Raw genomic sequence first — 26008 nt, 5'->3', positions numbered from 1 at the left:
ACCTGGTAAGTAATCTGCAACTAGAAGTCTCTATCAGATTAGCGTATTCTTGAAACACTCCAACCCACACATGTTATTCTTATGTGGATCTGGCTTGCTTCTTCCAATTGGATGTCAAGGGAATAGTCTGTAATGGCCAGAGCATTTAAATTCTCCATGATCTCTGTTCAACCCCGTGTATGGGAATTCTTGACAGAGGTCAAAATTCTGACGATCCACAGCATTTTAACACAAAGTTCTCAGGGCACTGTGAAACATGTCCTAACGCTGTGGCGTAAAAAACAATCAATCTTAGGTGAAGTTTCTATCTTGCAACATCCGCACCCAAGACGAGATGGCAGGGGAGTGCTAAGCATATGAGCTACAGAAGCACATGCAGCGGATGTTAAGAGCACTTAAAAAAAAGTTTAGAAATTTATAGACTATCATTCTAAGATTACAAGTAAAGCCTTTCATTTACAATGATGTGATGACAACTGGAGCAGACATAAGGTAGTTCACCTAGGCACCTTTAATTAGAAGCATCTGTTTATTTTTAAGTACATCTATTACAGTTAGGAATATTTAAAGATACATAAATTAAACTTGAAGGAAAGAAAATTAAATCAAAAGAGGGGATGTTTATGAAGAACAGACAACTAGAGTTGCTTCAGCAAGACTGAGGGTCATCTTTAGAAAGGAATGCCATAAAATGAATTATTTCCAGTGCAAGAAACCGAATGGGCCAACCTTCAAGATGAAATACCAAAAGTAACACAGCAAATACTGCCTATTAGTAAACACTGCATCAAGCTTTGCTGTCATACATGAACACAACAGACTAAAGTAAGCAGAAAAATGACAAAGCGTAATATTTAATGCATATATTCATTTTTAAGTAAAACATGGCTGTGGCATAAGAAAGTGACTTATACAAAGTGCAAAATGTTTCTATCAGGTACAGAATCTAAGAACTCCACTGAAGATGCTCCTTGCAAGCCAATAACAGCCATATCGTTTCTTTCATTATATGAGTTCATGCCACATCCTAAAAAGTTTAGGACCAAGTTCTAATAGTGTTAAAGCTATCACATTAAGAGACGCACTGCCGATAAAAACCTGCATTTAATTGAGGAAAGCTGGCATCTTATGAAATGTTCAAAAAGGAAAAGCTCCAACGCTTAAATATTAAGCAAAAATGGAACCTCTGCCCACAAATCGAATTAGTTCAAAACCTCATCATACATAAGGACAGGCTCTAGATTTAGGCTGTCAGCCACCTGAAAAAACTTCACATCACAATGTGTAAACTGAAGTATTAAGATCGGCAAACAATGTACACATGTAAACATGGAAACAAGTGCCAAACATAAACCCTACATGCAATTGGAACTATTTCCTAATTCACACCCTGCTGCTATATAAGGTCTAATGTGCAGAGTAGTGAAATGTAGAAGCACCCTCAGCAATAAAGCCAAATGCTCATTCTTCACATTTATGCTTACAACTGTGTAGAGAGAAACTGAGCACAACAGTTAGTTAAAAAGTAGAAGTACATTTTAGTTTTGCATGTGTATAGCATTTACATTTGTAATATCACAGTATGAGCTACTAATGTGCAACCAGATTACAAATAAAAGAACTAATACGATTTGTACTATTTCCTTCACAGTAAACGTTCATTTTTGATCTGTGCAAGGTTCTACAAAGGCCGAATTATTAAAAGCAATGTTCTTGTGTGCTTCAGTTTGCCTCACCTACCAAACATTTAGTTGGAGGTGGATCAGTGCAATTTTACACTTACTGAAGAGAAAACATATCAAAACATGGCAAGTAATGTGTATTAAAATTTATGTTTCTGCTACGTGCCTAGATCAATTCCTATGCAAATTATACGGACAAAGGAATTGGAGACTGTTCAGTCAGGAAACAAATTCATACTCAATTGCTGAAAAAATAAATATTTCCAGGGTGTTCTTTCTCAGCACTCCTAATATTTTTGTAAAATAAGGGTACGAGATTCAGCACTATATTTTAGTTATAAAACAATATACAAAATTGCGGTTTAAAAACAAAAGAACACTATAGAACGTGGCATATGGAACTTCATCTGTCTGATACTGAAATGTAGCATTAAATCATAAAAGGCAGAGAGTACGTTAAAAAAAAGTGGAACTGTACCTCAAGTGGTTACTGCCTGGATATATTTCAAAATACCAAAACCAGTTAAATTAGTAAATGCTGAAACAGATCTTGACCTAAAGCAACTTAACAGTAATCACTGTTCTTCACAACAGAGACCCGAAGAAATGAAAGGTGCAAAAGGAAAAGTGGAGCACTCTCTCCCAAGGAAAAATATTATCGTTACCTATGAAAAATGCAATACCAAGCAAATAAAAAACATAGAAGAAACTTTAACAAAACAGAAATTGAGAATTAAAAGCACACACAATTTCAACTAAAGTTCGGCCCTCCACTTAACAGCCCAGTCGTTCTCAATCATACTTTGGACAAAAAGAAACAACGAGTCCTTTGAAAAGTGTGGCATATTTGCTTCGTGTCCAGCATAACAGGCTGCCTTTGAACAGTTTGGGGGGAGAAAAGGGATTGATTTGATCCAGTGATGTTTAACCTCATAAGAAAAAGTTACTGCAGGTGGCGTTGGGTAAGAGAGGTCTCTGAGATTGTGGTTGAGGCAAAGTCCATATTTCAGCCTTCCTTTGAGGATAAGTTCAAAAATATATTTATTTATATTTATATATAGATAAATAAATATATGTTTGCGAACATTTAGCGGAATTTGTATTTCATTTCCAGAAAGGTTTCCTGAACACACTGCTCAGAGTGTGTTTTGAAGGTATGGTCCATAGAAGCTTTTGGAATATTAAAGAGGCGAATAAGAGTCATTAATGACGTAGTAACATTCCATGGTTCCAAGCGTAAATGCACTCACACAACATGGTGTATCCCTGAATATCAAATGTCTGTGAGATACCATCCGTCACACAGTCCAACAGAAGTCTAAGTTAAAAGAATTACTCCTCAGTATGTTCTCTGTCTAGGTCCATGTATGCTTCATCAATGTAGCTGATAATGGCACAAGGGGCTGTCCGGTCGGGACTGAGCAGCACAGAAACAGTCTCTTTCCAATAGCTAAAACTAATACATGAACTCTGTAGAAAAAAAGAGAAGAAAAAAACCAGTTAGCTATCTGAAAGAACTTCTACTGACTGCTCTTTCCATTTTATAATCTAGCACAAAAACATACAAAAACAATCACTCCTTTAAGGTCATGGTCATCACCAAACCGCAGTATAACCAATCAAGCAATCGTATGAAGCCTAACACTTTGTCGTTTTAACTCCTGTGAAACAGTGAAAAAAAGCTGCGTTACGATCACGGACCGGCACACTTAGCTGTTAAAATGTAAATAAATAAGTCTTCTATAATTTTGATAAAAACGACTTCAGCTTGATTAAAGCTTGGAGACTAATTTTCAGGAATGAATCATCAACTTGAAATTAATCGCGCACAGGAGGAGTTTTTGGGCTGCGTAGGGAGGCATTCATGCTTAATAATCTACTACATTTGAATTACAACATGGTCAAGTGGTTTCCAAGCCCACTTAGCAAAATGGCATGATTTCATGGACCATGAATCGAAGTCACAATAGGACAGCTCATAATCTGTTGAATTCAATTACCAAACTGATCAGAGTACCAAGATAGACTCTGAGAACTTCAGATTTCACTGGCACTAGCTGATCATTTAGCAGTGCTTTATAATAGTTGTAATTTTTTTCTTTGTTAAAAAAATAAAAATCGAAGCTTACATACCAATATACACATGCAAGAAAGTAATTTCGTCATCACATTCAACATTTGTCAGAGGCAGGGAATACGTTTCTCCAAATTTTAAATTATAATCGTAATTAAGGTCTCACTCTAACAGGCATTATTTAGTAGGTGTCACTTGAGAAGCACAAAGGAGGGCATAGAGAAAAAACAATATTGTGGGAAAAGGGCTCCCTGTTGCAGTTACCCTCCACTTTTTGCCTGATATTGATGCTGGCTTGACTAAAACGTGTGCTGGGACCCTGCTAACCAGGCCCCAGCACCAGTGTTCTTTCACTAAAAATGTACCATTGTTTCCACAATTGGCACACCCCTGGCACACAGATAAGTCCCTTGTAAAAGGTACCAGTGGTAACCAAGGGCCCTGTGACCAGGGAAGGTCCCTAAGGGCTGCAGCATGTGTTGTGTCACCGTAAGGGACCCCTCACCTAACACATGCACACTTCCTTTGCCTTTTTCTCCCCACCAACGCACACAATCTGCAAAGTCGACATGGCATCCCCCCTCAGGATGCCATCCACACAAAATACTGCCTGTGGCATAAGTATGTCACCCCTCTAGCAGGCCTTACAGCCCTAAGGCAGGGTGCACTATACTACAGGTGAGGGAATAGCTGCATGAGCACTATGCCCCTACACTGTAAGTCTATTCGTAGACATTGTAAGTACAGTGTGGCCATATTAAGTATATGGTCTGGGAGTTACTCTATACGAACTCCACAGTTCCATAATGGTGACACTGAACACTGGGAAGTTTGGTATCACTCTTCTCAGAATAATAAACCCACACTGATGCCAGTGCTGGATTTATTAATGAATACACACACAGGGCATCTTAGAGATGCCCCCTGTATTTTACGCAATCCTTCAGTGAAGGGCTGACTGGTCTGTGCCAGCCTGCCACTGAGACGAGTTTCTGACCCCATGGGTTGAGATCCTTTGTGCGCTCTAGAGCCAGAAACAAAGCCTGCCCTGGGTGGAGGTGGTTCACACCGCCCCCCTGCAGGGACTGTATCACCTAGCAGAGAGCCTCAAAGGCTCAGGCTTTGTGTTACAATGCCCCAGGGCACTCCAGCTAGTGGAGATGCCCGCCCACTGGACACAGCCCCCACTTTTGGCAGCCAGTCCAGAGGAGATAATGAGAAAAACAAGCAGGAGTCACCCACCAGTCGGGACAGCCCCTAAGGTGCCCTGAGCTGGGGTTACCCCTGCCTTCAGAAATCCTCCATCTGGTTTTGGAGGATTCCCCCATTAGAATTAGGGATGTGCCCCCTTCTCATAGGGAGGAGGCACAAAGAGGGTGTAGCCACCCTCCAGGACGGTAGCCACTGGCTACTGCCCCCCAGACCTAAACACACTCCTAAATTGAGTATTTAGGGGCGACCCTGAACCCAGGAAATCACATTCCTGCAACTTGAAGAAAGAAGAACTGCTGACCTGAAAGCCCTGCAGAGACTACTAAGACACTAACTGACTTGGCCCCAGCCCCACTGGCCTGTCTCCAGATTCAAAGAACCTGCACAGCAACGCATCCGGCAGGACCAGCGACCTCTGAGGACTTAGAGGACTGTCCTGCACCTAAAGGACCAAGAACCTCCAGAGAACAGCGTCACTTTTCAGAAACTGCAACAACTTTGCAACTTTGAAACAACTTTTAAAGAGACTCCCACTTCTCGCTAGAAGCGCGAGTCTTCACACACTGCACCTGACGCCACCGGCTCGAGTCCAGGACAACAAACACCACAGAGAGGACGTCCAGGCGACTCCAACGGCGTGGACACCCTGAGTCAACCCCTCACACCCCCACAGCGATGCCTGCAGAGAGGATCCAGAGGCTCCCCCTGACTGCGACTGCCTGGTAACAAAGGAACCCGACGCCTGGACCAAGCACTGTCCCCGCAGACCCCAGGACCAAGAGGAATCACCTACCAGTGCAAGAGTGACCAGCAAGTGGCCCTCATCCTAGCCCAGTCAGTGGCTGGCCAGCGAAGCCCCCCTGTACCCTGCCTGCATCACCTCTGTGACCCCCCCGGTCCTTCCATTGCTTTCTATAGCAAACCCGGCGCCTACTTTACCTACTGCACCTGGCCGCCCCTGTGCCACTGAAGGTGTGTTTAGTGGGCTTGTGTGTGTACCCTCCCAGTGCTCTACAAAACCTCTCTGGTCTGCTCCCCGAGAACGCAGGTACTTACCTGCAAGCAGACTAGGACTGGAGCACCCCTGTTCTTCATAAGCGCCTATGTGTTTTGGGCCCTCCTTTGACCTTTGCACCTGACCGGCCCTATGTTGCTGCTGCTGTGGCTTTGGGGTCGCCTTGAACCCCCAACAGTGGGCTGCCTATGCCCGGGAGATTGACTGTGTAAGTACTTTACTTACCTGAGAAACCTAACCAAACTTACCTTCCCCAGGAACTGTTGATTTTTGCAGTGTCCACTTTTAAAATAGCTTATTGCCATTCTAGCCAAAACTGTGTGTACTACTGTTTTAAATCAAAGTTCTATACTTACCTGTGTGAAGTACCTTGCATTTTATGTACTTACCTCAAATCTTGAATCTTGTGGTTCTAAAATAAATTAAGAAAATATATTTTTCTATATAAAACCTATTGGCCTTTAGTTAAGTCTTTGAGTGTGTGTTCCTCATTTTTTGCCTGTGTGTGTACAACAAATGCTCAACACTACCCTCTGATAAGTTTACTGCTCGACCACACTTCCACAAAATAGAGCATTAGCATTATCTAATTTTGCTACTATCAACCTCCGAGGGGAACCATTGGACTCTGTGCACACTATCTCTCACTTTGAGATAGTATATACAGAGACAACTTCCTACAAATATCATCTACATTGATATTTGTACCAAAAACTGCCAGCTGCCTTCATTCGACCAGTCAAGTACATCATTCACCAAAAAGATTGGGAAGGACAGCTCCCTTGCCGATATGAATCCCTTCTGGTACAGGATGCACGCAAGCATGGCTGACATCTGTTTTAACACAAGTGTGAAAGAGAATTCACACCTTAAAGTACTAGATTATAGGCCTATGATAGCGGCTGTTAATTTATACATATGCAAAAAACAAGAGTAAGACCAATCTGCTAAATGAGGAATACAGGGTAACAAATTAAGTTAAAGCAACAATGTTTCATTGTAAATGTATTTAAATGACTATACTTTGATCACTTTTGAGAATGCAGCCTCTATCCACACAAGATACATAAATCAAAAAGATGCACAATCTTAAGCAAGACCTGAATAAAGAGTTTGTAACCCAACCATATTAAATGAAAATCAGAACAAGTTACACAATTTTGCAGGCAGAAACTGCAATAATTGTAAGTGTTAAAGTGCTCACGAACTGGAAATAGTCAATATCAATCGAAGTGAAAAGTCCATCAAATATAAAATTACACGATTCTTCAGTCCTTGAACGATTTCTAGGCTATGTGGTCAAAGAATGAAGCCTATAACATCAATAGTTGGTGGCGTTTCAACCTCTGGGCAATAGGAGGTCATTATCAGGACAGAAGGATGAGACGCGTGAGAAGTGACCACTGATTATCTAAAGCAGTAATGAAGACATAATTACTAATGTGATTGGGCAAAAACAAAAACTTGGTGGTATACAAAAATAACTTGAATTACACAGGTCAAAGCTGCGGAAGATAAGAGGATTGAAGTAAATCCACGGAAAAAATAAAGAACTCCTGATAAGTAAGAAAAGAGATTCTGTAGAAAACTGAATAAACAATAAATACAAGGAAGAAAGGGGCTGGCAGGTTTAAGGTATTAATGGTGGTCCCAAAAAAATGAATGACTTACCTGTAGAGTCTTCCAAGAAGAAGAGATCACTGTTAAAGTCTGGCTGGATCAGGGCTAACCAATGAGGTGAATGATCGAGGTTATTCTATCTAGTAATGAAAGGAGGGGGACTGGGAGATGTTAGGCGGCCCAGTGTACACTTTCCCACAGAAATATAGTCAACAAATAATGAGTGCACTGTTCCGAAATGATTAACTCCACAAAACCAATTTAGAGGGCAGTAAGGAATCTTTCTCTTTCTGGTTAGGAGCAAGGGCCCTCACCCACCATTAGGTGTCATGCTACACCACTGGGCTTGCTTCTCGTTGGGCTGGCACTGCAATGACCGACGAGCCCCTTGAGAGAGCTCTTTGGAAGAGAACCTTTGCAGAAGTGCTGGAAAAATGTACCAGAGACGTGAAGAGTTTCCTGGTCTGTGGTGGGTGAGAGACTGGAAGAGATGGAAGTTAAAATTGACTATAGGTGCCAATGCAGTAACTTTTACTCTAAGCCGGTGAAACGTATGTCAGGGTTATAAATAGGAGATGAGAATCAACAGATACAATGGTCTGATTTTCCCTAGATGAAGGTATGTCTGTGAAATCCCTAAACTGCAGGGTTATGATAGAGTTGACTGGGAGTTGAGGAGGAATACCTACACTACAGTAATGTGGTCAACATGTTTCATACCTATATAGTCTCAAATCCCCATGCATCAGTCTAGATGCGGAGATTTTTCCTTAAGCTGAAGCCCCTGCATGCCGTCAGGTGGGGGCAGTTGGCTATGCGTCCGTCAGGATGTTTCAGGACCTATAAAATGTGCCCCCCCCCCCCATTGTGCTGCCGTCAGTTACTGACAACTGGTGCATCAAAACCACAGCCTTGAAAGGGAAGTCCCTGTAGTAAGCTGAGTTCTGGTTGTAGAACCCCCCCCCCCCCACACACTTTTTTGCCTGGTGTTAGTATGTTTTGGACTATAGTGCACTGTGATCCTGCTAACCAGGACCCCAGTGCCTGAGCTCTCTCCCCTAAATTTAGTTTGTGGGTAACCTTTCACACCCACAATTGGCATACTGGTGCACCCACGCAAGTCCCTAGTAGATGGTACCTAGGTACCCAGGACATTGGTACACCAGGGGTCCATCATGGGCTGCAGCACATATTGTGCCACCCATGGGAGCCCATGTAAACTGCGTCTGCAGGCCTGCCACTGCACCCTGTGTGAAAGAGTGCATGCACCCTGTAGGTAAGTACCCTCGGTTTGGCAAGGTTAGTCCCACTTTCGGCTTATCTTCACTTCAGGACCCGACAAGACTGCAACTCCAGAGATGACCTCGTCTTGCAACATTGTTTCCCCCGCTCTTTCCAGCAAGTGCAATATTTCTCCGGCTGTACATCTGCTGGGGTTGGAAAGACTTCAGTTGTACTAGGAAGCAAGAAGAGATCTCCCTTAGAGTGAAGGAGTCAAACCCATGCATCTGCAGGCACCTACAGCAACGATGTCCGGCTGCGTGGATCTATTCTCCTTTGGAACTACGTAGATCCTGCAACACAGGTGGTGTTCTGGAAAGGCCTCCTTGGTGCTCTTTGCCTGCAGTCCAACTTGGGACACAGTGAGTCCTTGCCTCTCATTGCAGGACAGTACCCCTATGCACCAGACTCTTGCAGCAACCAAGGCTTGTTGTCTTCTGCTCCAAGAGATCTTCAGGCTCCAAGTAGCCCTGGGCCCCCAGCACTTCATCCTTGCAAGGACAGTCTCTCCAATGCTGCTCCAGCGACTCCTCTCTAGGTGTGCTGATTGGGCCTCACTTTAACTTACTGTGTCTACTGCCAGTGGGCTGCCTGTGGGGGCTGCGACTGCCTCTGCTGACTCTCCCGACTGCTGAGGGTCAGCCCAGACGGTTGGGTCCCCTGGACGTTGCTGGTCCTCTTCAGCCTTGCAACTCTTCTTTTGCCAAGGCTTGTTAGTGGTTCTCCTGACCACTGATCTGCGACCTGATGACGACTGATCTACAACACCATCTGCACCAATCCAAGGATGCCTCTGCAGCTTCTGGATAGCACAGCTGGTCTTCTTCCCCCGTCGACCCGGATCTTCATCCACAGAAGGGTGGATAGGGGTCCCTTCCCCGACTGGACACTCCATTGTGGACTGGACACTGTCCCCTTCTTTTGCAGGTCATCTTCTTCCAGAATCCACCTTTGGTTTCCTCTAGTCTGGTCCTGTACTTGCACAATACAACTTCCAAGTCCTTGTGAAAACCAGGTACTTACCTCTGCTCTCCTCTACTCACCTCTGGGGTCCCAAGTTCTCCCAGCTCCCCTCTAACTACTCCATACTTTTGGGTCGGGGATTTCACTTCGTATTTCACTATTTTAGTATGTGGTTTGGCCCTCCCCGGGACTCTAACTATTTTCTACAATTCGTGTCAATACTTGTTGTTTCTATGCTAATTTCTGAATGCTATTGTGTGTGTGTGTGTGTGTGTGTGTGTGTATATATATATATATATATATATATATATATATATATATATATATATATATATATATATATGGAAAATGTCACTTACCCAGTGTACATCTGTTCGTGGCATAAGTCGCTGCAGATTCACATGCTGTGCACATCCCGCCATCTGGTGTTGGGCTCGGAGTGTTACAAGTTGTTTCTCTTCGAAGAAGTCTTTTCGAGTCACGAGACCGAGGGACTCCTCCCATTTCGACTCCATTGCGCATGGGCGTCGACTCCATCTTAGATTGTTTTCCCCGCAGAGGGTGAGGTAGGAGTTGTGTATGCTAGTAATAGTGCCCATGCAATGGAGTGAATGCGTATGTATATAATGAATTTTAAAGTAATATATGTACAAATGTTCAAGATCTACTTCTAAACGGCTACAGGCTCCCGGGGAGGCGGGTGGGCGCATGTGAATCTGCAGCGACTAATGCCACGAACAGATGTACACTGGGTAACTGAAATTTTCCGTTCGATGGCATGTGTAGCTGCAGATACACATGCTGTGCATAGACTAGTAAGCAGTTATCTCCCCAAAAGCGGTGGTTCAGCCTGTAGGAGTTGAAGTAGTTTGAAATAATGTTCTTAGTACAGCTTGACCTACTGTTGCCTGTTGTGCAGTTAACATATCTACACAGTAGTGCTTGGTAAATGTATGAGGCGTAGACCATGTTGCTGCCTTACATATTTCGTTCATTGGAATATTTCCTAGAAAGGCCATGGTAGCACCTTTCTTTCTGGTTGAGTGTGCCTTCGGTGTAATAGGCAGCTCTATTTTAGCTTTAAGATAGCAGGTTTGAATGCACTTGACTATCCATCTAGCAATGCCTTGTTTTGAAATTGGATTTCCTGTATGAGGTTTTTGAAAGGCAATAAATAGTTGTTTTGTTTTTCGAATTAGTTTTGTTCTGTCAATGCAGTACATTAGTGCTCTTTTGATGTCTAATGTATGTAGTGCTCTTTCAGCTACAGAATCTGGCTGTGGGAAGAACACTGGTAATTCTACCGTTTGATTCAAGTGGAACGGTGAGATTACTTTTGGTAAAAATTTAGGATTTGTCCGTAGAACTACTTTATTTTTGTGTATTTGAATAAATGGTTCTTGTATGGTAAATGCTTGAATTTCACTCACTCTTAGAGATGTGATGGCAATTAAAAATGCAACTTTCCACGTTAAGTATTGCATTTCACAAGAGTGCATGGGCTCAAAAGGTGGACCCATGAGTCGTGTTAAGACAATGTTGAGGTTCCATGAAGGAACTGGTGGTGTTCTTGGTGGTATAATTCTCTTTAGGCCTTCCATGAACGCTTTTATGACTGGTATCCTAAATAATGAAGTTGAATGCGTAATTTGCAGGTAAGCTGAAATTGCGGTAAGATGCATCTTTATGGAAGAGAAGGCTAGCTTTGACTTTTGTAAATGTAGTAAATATCCTACTATATCTTTTGGAGATGCGTGTAAGGGCTGAATTTGCTTATTATGGCAGTAACAAACAAATCTTTTCCACTTATTTGCATAGCAGTGTCTAGTGGTAGGTTTCCTAGCTTGTTTTATGACCTCCATACCTTCTTGTGTGAGGTGTAGGTGCCCGAATTCTAGGATTTCAGGAGCCAAATTGCTAGATTCAGCGATGCTGGATTTGGATGTCTGATCTGTTGTTTGTGTTGTGTTAACAGATCTGGTCTGTTTGGTAGTTTGACATGAGGTACTACTGAAAGGTCTAGTAGTGTTGTGTACCAAGGTTGCCTTGCCCATGTTGGTGCTATTAGTATGAGTTTGAGTTGGTTTTGACTCAACTTGTTTACTAGATATGGAAGGAGCGGGAAAGGGGGAAAAGCGTACGCAAATATCCCTGACCAGTTCATCCATAGCGCACTGCCCTGAGACTGATGTTGTGGGTATCTGGATGCGAAGTTTTGGCATTTTGAGTTGTTTTTTGTTGCGAATAGATCTATTTGTGGTGTACCCCAAATTTTGAAGTAAGTGTTTATTATTTGGGGGTGAATCTCCCATTCGTGGATTTGTTGGTGATCCCGAGAAAGATTGTCTGCTAGTTGATTCTGAATCCCTGGAATAAATTGTGCTATTAGGCGAATGTGGTTGTGAATCGCCCAATGCCATATTTTTTGTGTGAGGAGGCACAACTGTGTCGAGTGTGTCCCTCCCTGTTTGTTTAGGTAATACATTGTTGTCATGTTGTCTGTTTTGACAAGAATGTATTTGTGGGTTATTATGGGTTGAAATGCTTTTAGCGCTAGAAATACTGCTAACATTTCTAAGTGGTTTATGTGAAACCGTCTTTGCTGTATGTCCCATTGTCCTTGGATGCTGTGTTGATTGAGGTGTGCCCCCCACCCTGTCATGGAAGCATCTGTCGTTATCACGTATTGTGGCACTGGGTCTTGAAAAGGCCGCCCTTGGTTTAAATTGATACTGTTCCACCATTGAAGCGAGATGTATGTTTGGCGGTCTATCAACACCAGACATTTGTTGGCCACATTCCCCACAGGGTTTAAACCCTTTAGACTTGGGAGGTGTGAATTCCCTTGCACACTGAAGACTGTAGACAATTTATAGTCTCAAAGAGACATGGGGTAGGTCTGGATTTGCATCTACTGGCACAAACAGAAAGAACTGATGACTGTACGCATAGGTGGCATCTATACAGGTTGGCACATGTCACATATGGTGCAGAGCAACATCGACGCAGAGTCATTAGTGGCTCCTGCCAGCAAAGTTACTGCTAAAAATGTCTGGATCCAGTCGGACACCTGAGGAAGTATACAAAACATTAGGAATCTTGGCTGGAAGATTATCAGAAAAAATGCTGCAATACAATACAAAGCAAGATGGCTCAGCTTCCCTTAAGCTTCAGTGAGACACGTCTTGCTAAGAGAACTGTGTTATGGGCTGCAACACAGGACTGCATGACTCACGTGGATATGTGTTTTCTCACAGCTCTGCAGCACCTTCCTCTCTCTTCTTTATACTATATGGTTTTAAGATTTTAGTCCTGCAAGTGGCTGTGCAGTTTCTTGAACAGAAAACATGCATATTTATAAAGACTGGACAAGAGTGTTTGTCATCAAGAAAACACATTACGCAATGACAATACCAAAAAGAGAACACACAAATTGAACAGGATGGCTTACACAGTTAAATGTGTGCCTCTGCAGTATGCAAAAGCAGAAACTCAGGAGTTCAAGGTTGGGAGAATACAGTTCCACTCCAAGAGTGGCATCAAATATGCATGGTCAAAGACTAGTCTACAAGTCTTCCAGCAGCTGGTTCTAATGCTTTACTGTATGAAGGTTTAGGGTATGGCCTGGGTTACCATTTCAAGCAGATAGCCTGTTGTCACAATTGGACAAGAAATGATCCATTGCCTGGTTGCTTAATGCTACGCTCTCAAAGGAGGGAAGGCCTTTATGAGGTTGGAGCCCTCAACTGACCCTATTAACTGAATCAGTCATCAGAGAACCACCAAGGATTTTAGATAGTTATGGAGATAACAAGTCTGAATACAGGTTAAAGAGGCAGGCCTATGTGAACTCTGCACCATCACCATCACCCCCCCCCCCAACCCCCATTTCCCCTCGAATGAGAATACATTATGTAGTAGTGACCTTTCTGTTAGGACAAAAAGGCGCTACATGAGTCAGGAATCTTGGCAGTGACCCGAGTGCCACCATTATGACCAATCAGCAGCATTCTTTGCTGGTAGTGTTGCTTTCCCATTGTGAATCAGAGCGAGTTTTGTTCTTCATTAGGATAGACACATGAAAGCATGAGTACTAAAGACCCATTAAGCCAATCCTGTCATACCTCTATGTTGTGCGTTATTTCGCAATTTAGTGGTTGGGTCAGAAGGGTTTACTTCTGCTGGCTGCTGACCTAGGCAGAGGCAGTAGCACACTCTAGGATATTGACTCTACACACAATGTGTCCCATACTATAATCTCAAGTTTAGATATTTTTTGATGCAACACCCCTCCTTCATGAAGAGAGAGTAATGCCACATGTATAGAAGAGTTTCAAGCTGCACAAACATTCTTACTGGAAAGTTACTGGTTTCTTTTGCGGAGTAAATATTTTCTAGAATCATGCACCGAGCACTGATTATTTTGCCATATGCACCCATCTGTGGAGGAGTTTGTGAAGAGGGTATAATACTAAACAAATGTCTTAACTAATCTAATACTGCATCTTTCCCTTCTTCTATGTCTACACATTAGGGCTTAGTAAACCCACACATTAGGGTTTGAGGACTAGGTTGCTGCCATGCACATTTTGTAAAGATACATAACCACTATTGTGCCCTTCTTTGTAACAGAGTACACTTTTAGTTTCACTTTACAAATGCGTTTGCAAAATCATAGGAATTTTGTATATTCTGAATGATACACCTGGCAATAATCCCTATAGATAGAGCTGTACTAACACCTGGGGTAAGCGGAATACAAATAATTGTGTTTTGATATTCTTTGTCTTTTGTACATAGTACATTAGGTATGTAAATCTCTACGCAGTATGTGCTGGTTTTAACAAAAAAATAGATGCTAGAATGTAATGACCTACCCTCGACCGCGCGCCTGCAACCAGGGACGACTCCATTAGCATTCCTTGGTTTGAGATTTGCGCGTTCCTATGAAGTCCATACTCTACTGTGAGATGGGTGACTGGCTGAACAACTGACTCTGACGGACAGTCTTCATTAAGTAAGTGACCTCCCAGCACTATCTTTACATTAGTATAGGAGAAGTAGCAGCAACGGTCCTGAAGAAGCATCACGGGATCATTACGACCGATTAGATGCGAAACATGTTGACCATATGTTTCTAGGATTTGGGGCTCTACCTACTTCCCTTGTGTGGAGTGTTGTGGGACATTATCCTTTGACACTCCCTCATTTTCCTTCTTTTAATCTTGGCCTGAACCTCTCTGATTTATTAAATGTGAAGTTTATGGTTCTGAGCTAATTGTAACCTTTTTCTTCTCTTCTGCATACTGCGATAGACAGTATTCACCTCAGGCATAACCAAATTCGGTTATACGATCTCCGGTTAAGTACCACCACCGTACCAGGGGTGGCCCGCCAGAAAATGCAGCACCGGTCTGACAAGGAGATTGCCCAGTGTTGAAGCTTGACATCCTATTGGGTGTGTGAGGGCTCTCCTTAACTACTGACTCTCTCCAGCCCTGCATGTTCTATTTATGGAACAGTGTACTATATCTATTGTATGAGTTTGGGGAGACTGTACACTGGACCAATATTCTCCCAGTCCTTCTCTTTTGTGATAGAATGAGCAGGCCCATGCTACTGGCAGTGCCACTGACCCAATAGATCAGGGCAGATCAAGTGAAGAGGAGTATCTTGACACTACATCCCTTAAAAGAGTGGAACCTGCACCCCACAAACAACCAAAGGTGCCTATAGCACTCCCCTCTAGTGGGGTTGGCACAGGTTCCTCAAGGTCCAGTGAAGAACTCACTGAAGAAGATATTCTTTTAAAAAGATTGACTTGAAGAATTGCCCTGGAGGACAGGCTACTGGCCATAGAAAGGGAAAGAGAAGAAATGAGTTTTGCACCCATGAATGGTGGCAGCAATATAATACCTAGGGAGAGAGTAGCACACAATCTAAAATCCCCAAAGGGATTGTCCCAAAATATGAGGATGGTGATATCACTAGGTGGTTCACAGCCATTGAGCGGGCCTGTGTGTCCAGAGATGTTAGCAAAAAGAACTGGGGCTCTCTTCTTTGGGAACTGTTCTCAAGCAAGTGCAGGCATAGACTCCCGACACTGAATGAGGCAGAAGCTAGGCCTTATGATACCACACAGGACACCCTGATTGAGGGATTTAAGCTCACTTCTGAGAAGTACAGAATCAAATTAAGGAAGACTAGAAAAAGTCAGTCAGCCCTGGGTGGATTTTGTGGACTTCTCAGTGAAGACACTAGGTGGCTGGTTAAAAGGTGCATGATTTTGAAGCTCTTGCAATTTACTGATGAAAGAGCATCTGTTGAGTATTTGTGTGCAAGAGACGTTCCACCAGTTCCTGGTAGACCTAGGTCCACTTTCTCCTCAAGAGTTGGGGAAAAAAAAAAGGGACCACTGGGTGAAAACAAGGGTGACCAAAACTTCCACTGGGGTGGCGCGACAACAAGAACGACACCAAAAAGCCCCACAAGGGAAAGAGGGTACCCAGAACAAGGATAAAAGTTTAACAATCCAAGTTTGGGAACAAAGGTTAAAACTGGAATTCTAAAAAAGGCTTGGTGTCATGATTGCAAGGCTCTTGGACAATTAACTGGAGAACAGACGTGTCCCCACAAAAAGAATGCCTCTAGTGCACCTGCAGTAAATGCATTGGTAAGTCTCCAGATGGGATTCCAGGTAGGCCCTGAACTTGTCAGTGAGCTTACTGAGGCAACTTTAGTCTCAGAGGGTGGGGTAGATGTAGTTTCCTTGGCTGTCTGGCCAAGTAACCTGGAAAGACACAGACAACAGACATATACTAATGGGGTTAGGGATGAAGCACTGAGAGTCACTGGTGCCAGTGTCACCATGGTGACTAAGCAACTGGTGTCCTCAGATCAGTATTTGACTAGTGTGACATATACTGCCATCAGTGCTGATAATCAGGCTAAAGTACATGCCATTTTAAAGGTATCCTTCAAATGGGAAAGCGTTACTGGCCAGAAGAAGGTGGTGGTATTGCTTGCAATACCAGTACAGTGTCTGCTAGTAAATGAGCTGGAGTCCTCAGCATGAGCTGAGGTTGAAAGAAAGACCCATGCAGCTATGCTGGGAATCCCTGAATGTGTTTGTGTAAAACAAGAGCACAGAGCAAGGTTCAGGGTGAAAACGTAGAGTTGGACTGTGGAATAAAGGCGCAACCTACCCGGAGGAAAGACAAAAAGTCTGAGGAGACAGCTTCCAATAAGATACCAGAACAGGTCCCCTTCCCCTCAGGAGCTTGGGCCTTGCATTGCAGAGCTCTTAGGACCAGGAGGTTCCTCTAGGAAGGACCTGTGCCAGGGACAGAAGACCTGTCCCACTCCTGAAGGCCTCAGACACCAAGCTACTGATAAGGAAAAGGGAGATATCAGTGGCTACCTCAGGACCTATTGGGAGGAGAGTACTCCTATTCACAGAGGCCAGAGACCCCAAACCTGGCGCCACTAGGAGAGTGGTAGTGCCTCAGAAGTTTAGTGTGTTTCTCCTCATTTTGGCCCATGATATCCCCCTGACTGGGCATCTTGGCCAGGCCAAAACATGGAGTAGGTTGGTAAACCTCTTCTACTGGCCAGGTAGGTCCCAGAAGGTGAAGGAGTTTTGTAACTTGTAGGAAGCTGGCTCTCTATATAGTGCATTAAAATGAAGTACACTGTGCAGAGAGTCCAGTGGATCCCCTTTTGGTATTGCAGAGGCTTAAGTAGTTAGGACTAATGCTCTACTTGTGGTAGTGTGGGTGAACAGTTAGGCTTATCAGAGGGTAATACTAAGCATTTGTTGTACCTACAGAGGCAATAGATGAGACACACACTCAAAGATTAAATCCAAGACCAATTTAGAAAAATAATTATTTTTATATACACGTTTCAAACCCAAGAACTTCGCAATCAGGTAAATGGACTTTGAAAACTGCACTGACTATTTTTGAGACTGCAAAGTGTTTATGCTTAAGAGTTCTCGCAATGTTATCTTAGGGAGGAAAACAATATCCAGCAAACACAGAGTTAACAAAAACGGACAAAGCCAATCTCCGGAGTTAAGGTAAGTACTGGGCATTGATCAGAACCACACCAACGGGTCACACCAGGTGGCACTATGGACGGCCAGGTGCAGAGGTGCAGTAATGTGCCGGATGCCCAGTGGTTTCCTATGGGAGTTTGCCCCAGTGACAATCAGACTGCAGGCTCTGGCTGGAAAGCCAGTCAGGGACAACAAACAGGTAAGCACCAGGCTTAGGGTGCTTGGGGACGTAGATGCACCTTTGATCCTCTTCTCCTGTGCCCAGGGGTGACGCATGGTGTCTTTAGGCATCTGGTTTTATCATCCGGGAGCATTCGCGGTCAAGGGGTCCTGTGTGCTGAGGCTGCAGGTATCATGAGGGAATCCGGCATGAGTGGACTCAAGCTTTTAGGAGCCGGGGGATGTCACTGGAACCAATGACCAACCTCAGTTGGGGTCAGGGGTTACTGGAGTAGTGGATCGTGTAGATGTTGGACTTTCTCTCTCCACAAGCCTGTGGGAGAGGAGGCCTGTGTGCAGAGGCTGCAGTTGTCTCAGTAGAGACAAAGATGGGTGAGACCACATTGGATTCGGACTCTGGGCCGCTGAGGACCCATGTTAGCACAGTCGGTTGGCTTCACCCCGTATCGTGGAAGGCGGGTGCAGTGGTCACTTCGGATGTCCGGTTTCCAGGGTTCCAGCAGCTGCAGAGTCTTTTCTTTGGAGTTTCTTGTTGCAGGGCAAGTCTGTTGCCCATAGGAGACTTGAGTCTTTATTGGAGGTTGGATGAGTTGGCTTGAGGATCCTTCGAGGTCAGCAGGTAGACCAGAGGGGCTGGTTCCAGGTCAGCTGCTGTTTCTTCTTTCCCTCTTCTGCAGGTGCAACTCTTGTTTGTCCGGGTCATGTTAGGTTGTCGAAATCTGAGTTCTTGGGTTCTGGGGTGCCACCTAACTACTGAATTTAGGGGTATTACAGGGAGTGCCAGGTGTTAGCCAATGGGCTGACCACCTTTAGGGTGAGTAAACTCTTCTTAGGAACAGCTCTGCTGGAAAGTGGACAGAACCCTAACCCTTGTGGCCTAATTCCTTCCAAACAAAATGGAGGAATTTAAAAAGTAGTGTCCACTTCAGCTCGTCCACCTTAGGGGTGGGACTGGCATGAAGTGGGCACACCTCTATTTAATTTGCCCGCCTGTGCTGCCGCCACAAATGGAGTCGGGACAGCAGGGTTGGTCATCTCCACCATCTGTAGATACATTGGTCGCAATTACAAAGGCGGAAAGGCCTTTGAAACTCCCCACCATGAAATGTCTATCCTGCCTGGGAGAGGAGGTCACACCTCTGTCCAGAGCAGGTCTTTGTCCCAGGCCCTCGAGAGGACTGGCTCTTACCTTGGGGGGGCCAGAAACTTGTCTGTGGTGATTGAACTGGTCCGAACCTGTCAGTGAGCACACTAGTAGCTGGTAGGTTTTCAGGGGGTACCTCTAAGGTGCCCTCTGTGTGCATTTATCAATAAATCCATCACTGGAGTCAGTGAGGGTTTATTATTCCGAGATGTTTGATACCAATCATTCCAGGATTCAGAAAACATATCAAGTAGCTGGGGAACTCGTAATGACATTTAAAATGGCTTCCCTGTACACTTCCTATGACTCAGAATTGAGAGACATGGCAGGGGCATATCTGCTTATGTATATATGCCTTCACATGTGCCCTGATGTACTCTGCCTTAGAGGTGACTTACACATGGCACATGCAGTGATAGGGGATCTGGCAGCACTGTGTGGGTTTGGTGAGGAGTCCCTGATGGTGGCACACTTGGTGTTGCAGTCCTCAGAGACCGTTGTCCTTAGTACCCCAGACCCGAGGTACCAGGGGTACTATTTACTAGGGTCTCAAAGTGGTAGCTAAAGGTTTACCAATTGTGCAAAACAACTATGCAGTCCTGGGGACCTGGTTAGCACTGGGAACCTGGTTAGCAGGGATCCAGTGCAGTAACAGTCAAAGCCACATCAGAAACCAGGAAAAACTGGGGGGCTAACCATGACAAAAAGGATGCTTTCCTATATAACTCCTGTGCCACCTGGCAAGCCAGATGGTCACCCAAAGGCCCCCTTAATTCCACTTCCAGTGGTTGGGGTTCCATTTGAAAGGGTAGGGATTGACATAGTTGGTCCCCTTGACCCTCCCCTCCAACAGCATTAGGAAACAGACTTATACTGGTTACAGTGGATCATGCAACCAGGTATCCTGAAGCTATTCCTCTGAGGACTACAGCTGCCCCTGCAGTAGCTAGCGCCCTCATTAGTGTATTCACCAGAGTGGGCTGTCAGACAGAGGTACAAACTTAATGTCTAGCTACCTAAAACACATGTGAGCTGAGTGTGGTGTGACCTATATGTTCACTACCCCAAATCAACCTCAAATAATTGGTCTTGTTGGAAGATTCAACAAGACATCGAAAAGTATGATTGGTGGACTTCCTGAAAAACTCTAAAGACATGCAATGTCTTACTGCTGTGCCTGCTTTTTGCTTAAAGAGAAGTGCCACCTGTAGGAGGCTGGCCTGGCTTGTAGTGGGTACCAAGGGGTACTTACACTCTGTACCAGGTCCAGTTATCCCTTATTAGTGTAGAAGAGGTGTTTCTAGCAGCTTAGGCTGATAGAAGGTAGCTATAGCAGAGCAGCTTAGGCTGAACTAGGAGACATACAAAGCTCCTACTATACCACTGGTGTCATATGCACAATATCATAAGAAAACACAATACACAGACATACAAAAAATAAAGGTACTTTATTTTTATGACAATATGCCAAAGGTATCTCAGTGAGTACCCTCAGTATGAGGATAAAATATATACACAAGATATATGTACACAAACCAAAATTATGCAGATAATAGCAAAAGGAAGTAATGCAAGCAGTGTAAAGTTACAGTAGATTGCAATAGGAGCACATAGGTATAGGGGCAACACAAACCATATACTCCAAAAGTGGAATGCAAACCACAAATGGACCCCAAACCTATGTGAGCTTGTAGAGGGTCGCTGGGACTGTAAGAAAACAGTGAGGGTTAGAAAAATGACTCACCCCAAGACCCTGTAAGGTAGGTGTTAAGTGCACCTACAACCCCCAGAGAGCACAGAAGTCGTGATAGGGGGATTCTGCAAGGAAAACCAACACCAGTAAAGCAACAACAGTGGATTTCCGGACCGGAGTACCTGTAAGAGAAGTGGACCAAGTCCAAGAATCACGACAGTGTCGAGAGTGGGCAGATGCCCAGGAAATGCCAGCTGAGGGTGCAAAGGAGCTGCCACCGGATGGAAGAAGCTTGGTGTTTTGCAAGAACGAAGAGGACTAGGAACTTCCCCTTTGGAGGATGGATGTCCCACGTCATGAAGAAGCTTGCAGAGGTGTTCCCACGCAGAAAGACCGCAAACAAGCCTTGCTAGCTGCAAGGGTTGCGGTAGAAGTTTTTGGGTGCTGATGTGGCCCAGGAGGGACCAGGATGTCGCCACTAGGAGGAGGAGACAGAGGGGGCGCCCAGCAACTCAGTGAGCCCTCACAGAAGCAGGCGGCACCCGCAGAAGTACCTGAACAGGCACTTGGAAGAAGAGTGAACCGGAGTCCACGCAAAGTCACAAAAGGGAGTCCCACGACGCCGGGGGACAACTCAGAAGGTTGTGAAGAATATCAGGGACCCAGGCTTGGCTGTGCACAAAGGAAATCCTGGAAGAGTGCACAGGAGCCGGAGCAGCTGCAAATCACACAGTACCCAGCAATTCAGTCTAGCGTGGGGAGGCAAGGACTTACCTCCACCAAACTTGGACTGAAGAGTCACTGGACTGTGGGAGTCACTTGGACAGAGTTGCTGAGTTCCAGGGACCACGCTTGTTGTGCTGAGAGGGGACCCAGAGGACCAGTGATGCAGTCTTTTGGTGCCTGCGGTTGCAGGGGGAAGATTCCGTCGACCCACAGGAGATTTCTTCAGAGCTCCTGGTGCAGAGGAGGCAGGCTACCCCCAGAGCATGCACCACCTGGAAACAGTCGAGAAAGCTGGCAGGATGAAGCGATACAAGGTTGCTAGTAGTCGTCTTGCTACTTTGTTGCGGTTTTGCAGGCGTCCTCAGCAGTCAGCGATTGATCCTTTGGCAGAAGGTGAAGAGGGAGATGCAGAGGAACTCTGATGAGCTCTTGCATTCGTTATCTGGTGAGATCCCCAAAGCAGAGACCCTAAATAGCCAGAAAAGGAGGTTTGGCTACCTAGGAAGGAGGATTGGCTACCAAGAGAGGTAAGAGCCTATCAGAAGGAGCCTCTGACGTCACCTGCTGGCACTGGCCACTCAGAGCAGTCCAGTGTGCCACAAACACCTCTGTTTCCAAGATGGCAGCGGTCTGGGAAACATTGGAGGAGCTCTGGGCAACTCCCCTGGGAGGAGCATGTCAGGGGAGTGGTCACTCCCCTTTCCTTTGTCCAGTTTCGCGCCAGAGCTGGGCTGGGGGATCCCTGAACCAGTGTAGACTGGCTTATGCAGAGATGGGCACCATCTGTGCCCATCAAAGCATTTCCAGAGGCTGGGGGAGGCACTCCTCCCCAGCCCTCATACCTATTTCCAAAGGGAAAGGGTGTCACACCCTCTCTCAGAGGAAGTCCTTTGTTCTGCCTTCCTGGACCAGGACTGCCTGGACCCCAGGAGGGCAGAAACCTGTCTGAGGGGTTGGCAGCATAGGCAGCTGCAGTGGAGACCCCGGAAAGGCAGTTTGGCAGTACCCGGGTTCTGTGCTAGAGACGCGGGGGATCATGGATTTCCATGATCTTAGACATGTTACATGGCCATGTTCGGAATTACCATTGTGACGCTGTACATAGGTAGTGACCTATGTACAGTGCACGGCTGTAATGGTGTCCCCGCACTCACAAAGTTCGGGGAATTTGCCCTGAACGATGTGGGGGCACCTTGACTAGTGCCAGGGTGCCCACACACTAAGTAACTTTGCACCCAACCTTCACTAGGTGAAGGTTAGACATATAGGTGACTTATAAGTTACTTAAGTGCAGTGGTAAATGGCTGTGAAATAACGTGGACGTTATTTCACTCAGGCTGCATTGGCAGGCCTGTGTAAGAATTGTCAGAGCTCCCTATGGGTGGCAAAAGAAATGCTGCAGCCCATAGGGATCTCCCGGAACCCCAATACCCTGGGTACCTCAGTACCATATACTAGGGAATTATATGGGTGTACCAGTATGCCAATGTGAATTGGTAAATTTAGTCACTAGCTTGTTAGTGACAAATTTGGAAAGCAGAGAGCATAACCACTGAGCTTCTGGTTAGCAGAGCCTCAGTGAGACAGTTAGGCATCACACAGGGAACACATAATGGGCACATACATATGAGCACTGGGGCCCTGCCTGGCAGGGTCCCAGTGACACAGACTAAAACAACATATATACAGTGAAATATGGGGGTAACATGCCAGGAAAGATGGTACTTTCCTACACAACTTAGCTCAGCTCCACATACATATCCTCCCAGTCTGGAACCAGAAGTGCATCACTGCGCTGGGAGAGACACAACCGTAAGCCAGGCACAGATAAAGGCACTACTTTCCCCACAACTTAAGTCTATAGTCCATATTAACCCACTACTTTAATAAGACGTTCTGGAGCATAGATTCTTTGCTTAGGCCTTCCCAGGTGAGCAGATGGAGAAAAAAGCAGAGTGGGAGAGTGAGACACCTTACATTGAAGGTCAGAGGGAGAGGCAGTGTTACATTACAAAGGGGGGAGAGGGTGTGAGATTGCCTTCGTCTTCCTCTCTGTAATCAACATCAGAGGTGCAATTCCTCTTCATATAAAGTTTGTACTGCTCTCCCTGCAAATATTTAAAATACGAAAACTTGCAAGATGAAGGTGTGTCAATCTTGCCAAGAAGTGATTACTTATCCAGTGATGGCAGAAATTACGTATGACATAGGGTCAGTGCTAAAATCCCCCTTACAATGTCCTTGAAATCTGACAAAGTTCCCCTGCAGCAGATGCAAAGAATGAGCGTACCATCATTTGTCAACATATGTCTACAATTTCTATTTGTCATGGGTATCTCAAACCCATGCGTCTTGTGTCATACTAGTCAGGATCTTCCATCAGATAATTGATGGATGTATGGATTTTCCTCCCAAACATTAGTCCCACTAAAGACACCTGTTTTGTGTGGACTGAGCATGTAGTCTCAACGAGTTTGGCACAACCTTTCTGAGATGTAAATGTTGGTGGGATTTGCGATTTGAAATGCTTTTTGTTTTTTTTTATTGCAGGCCTGAATCTCTCCACGATTCAGATAGTTTGAGGCCATATCAGTATTGTTCTTTTGTGTATAAACCCTATGCAAACAGCAAAGTCTTTGAATTCCCCTTTTTAGAAAGGTAGATCATTGTTTGACCTTAATAATGACACACATGGAAAGGACTTTATTAAGAGCATGTACAGTCACCTCAGAAGCAATGCTAGGCACAACCACAACTTCTGGGAATCGTAAACTTTTGTTGATGAGGACTAATAGATCCTGTTTATTGCGAAGGGTTCCAAAAAAATAAACCCTAGTTCTCGAGTTGTTTGACCAGAACAGGAAAAAACACCTTTTGTTTAAGTAGTCTTTTGGTTGCAATCACACCTCAATGCCCTTCAAGAGCATGACTGATTGTCTGGGGGAAAAAGGGAAGTGAAAGTGGGTTTCTCACTCAATGCTTCCAGTTTACACGTCTGGCGAGTAAAAATACCATTTTAAACATAAGCAGTCAAAATGGGCAGCAACTCAAATGGTCAACACATTAAAAACTATAAGAATATGGTCACAGTCCATTTGGAGGATAATAGAAGGAGAAGAGGGAAACCAGCTTGTGGTCCCGTACGAGAACCTCATAAAAATGGGTGATCTGAGGAGACGGCTGGTTAGGCAAAGGAAGGCCTACAAGGACAATAAAGGGACCTTTACAGTGTCTACTGCAGACCCTTCCAAAGCCAGTGTTAGGGCTAAACGCAGAATGTCTGACAGTCATGCCTGAAAAGGGTCTATTAACCTTCCTGGACACCACTTGACAAACTTGCTCGATCGCCAATGTGTGCCATTTTGGTGGAGTGCCCTCAAGCACTTAAGATAACATCAATCACTCCAGGAAACAAGGAAAAACAGCTCAGGTTAAACCGCTCAATCTCCAGGCAAAAAGTGGAGGCTGTAGTGGTTGGGGTGTAAAACCTGCTCCTGCAATTGCCAGAGGAGATCTACCCCACAAAGGAGACAGAGAGAAGGATACAGGAAGAGGTGCATAAAAATGTGCATACCTCACCCGTCGTGGCCAGTCAGGGCTAGTCGAATGACTTGGGCCTGGGACAAGTGGATTTTCCTCAAGACTAGAGGTATCAAGGGTAAGGAAGGAAACTTATTGAATCAGAAAAGTTCTACAGCCAACTTTGTCTTCAAATGCCCCTTGCTGAGGATGCTGAAGGGCAAAGAATTTTGGACAGTATTGTGGTGAGGGGCAAAAAGATCCACCAGTGAAGTCCCCAGGGGTTGAAGTTGGACTGGACAACCTATGGGCAATATGCCCCTTGGGGTCAAAAAGGGAACGGTGACAGAGTGCCTGCTCGTACACTGAGCTCTTCAGCCAGATGTCTGGCTACCAGCCATAGCTGATAGCCTGAAGCCCTGGATCAGAGTCAGAGAGCTTCTCAGCAGCAAAGAAGTAAGCATACTCCTATCTTTTTGTTGATGCACAACATTGCGGTCGTATCGTCTGTCAAGATTTGAACAGACTGGCCTCAATGAGTGAAGAAGAAGGCATTGACAGCCAGTTGGATGCCTCGTAAGTCCAACAGATTAATATGAAACATCTGTTTGTCCTCACACCAGAGGTCTCTGATCTCCAATTTCTCCACATAATATTTCCACACCTGGGTGGAAGCATCTGTAATAGCTGTTGTCAAAAGTGGAGGAAGTTGTAACGGCTTCCCTTGGGAGAGGTTGCCTTCCACTCTTCACCATTGCATATCCACTGCAGAGTCGCTGGAGATTGTGATATAGCTGTGAAGGTCTCAACTGTGCTGGACCACTTTATTCAGTGGCACCA

The 26008-nt window shown here is 44.8% G+C and overlaps 1 protein-coding gene across 3 annotated transcripts in view; it reads right to left on the bottom strand.

Moving 5' to 3' along the window:
• Window positions 1-826: 826 nt before the first annotated feature.
• The window catches only part of TRPC4AP (transient receptor potential cation channel subfamily C member 4 associated protein), a 561565-nt gene continuing 536383 nt past the window's right edge, over window positions 827-26008 (bottom strand). For all 3 annotated transcript variants that reach the window (XM_069243893.1, XM_069243896.1, XM_069243894.1), the window contains one exon: window positions 827-3152. In XM_069243893.1, the coding sequence (XP_069099994.1) occupies window positions 3015-3152 (138 nt within the window). In that variant the 3' untranslated portion in view covers window positions 827-3014. The remainder of the gene's footprint in view (window positions 3153-26008) is intronic.

This window comes from Pleurodeles waltl, chromosome 7, assembly GCF_031143425.1.
Source record: "Pleurodeles waltl isolate 20211129_DDA chromosome 7, aPleWal1.hap1.20221129, whole genome shotgun sequence".
In the NCBI taxonomy this organism is placed as follows: domain Eukaryota; kingdom Metazoa; phylum Chordata; class Amphibia; order Caudata; family Salamandridae; genus Pleurodeles; species Pleurodeles waltl.
Note: the sequence above shows the minus strand (reverse complement) of the source record. Positions and strands in the feature narration are given on the sequence as shown.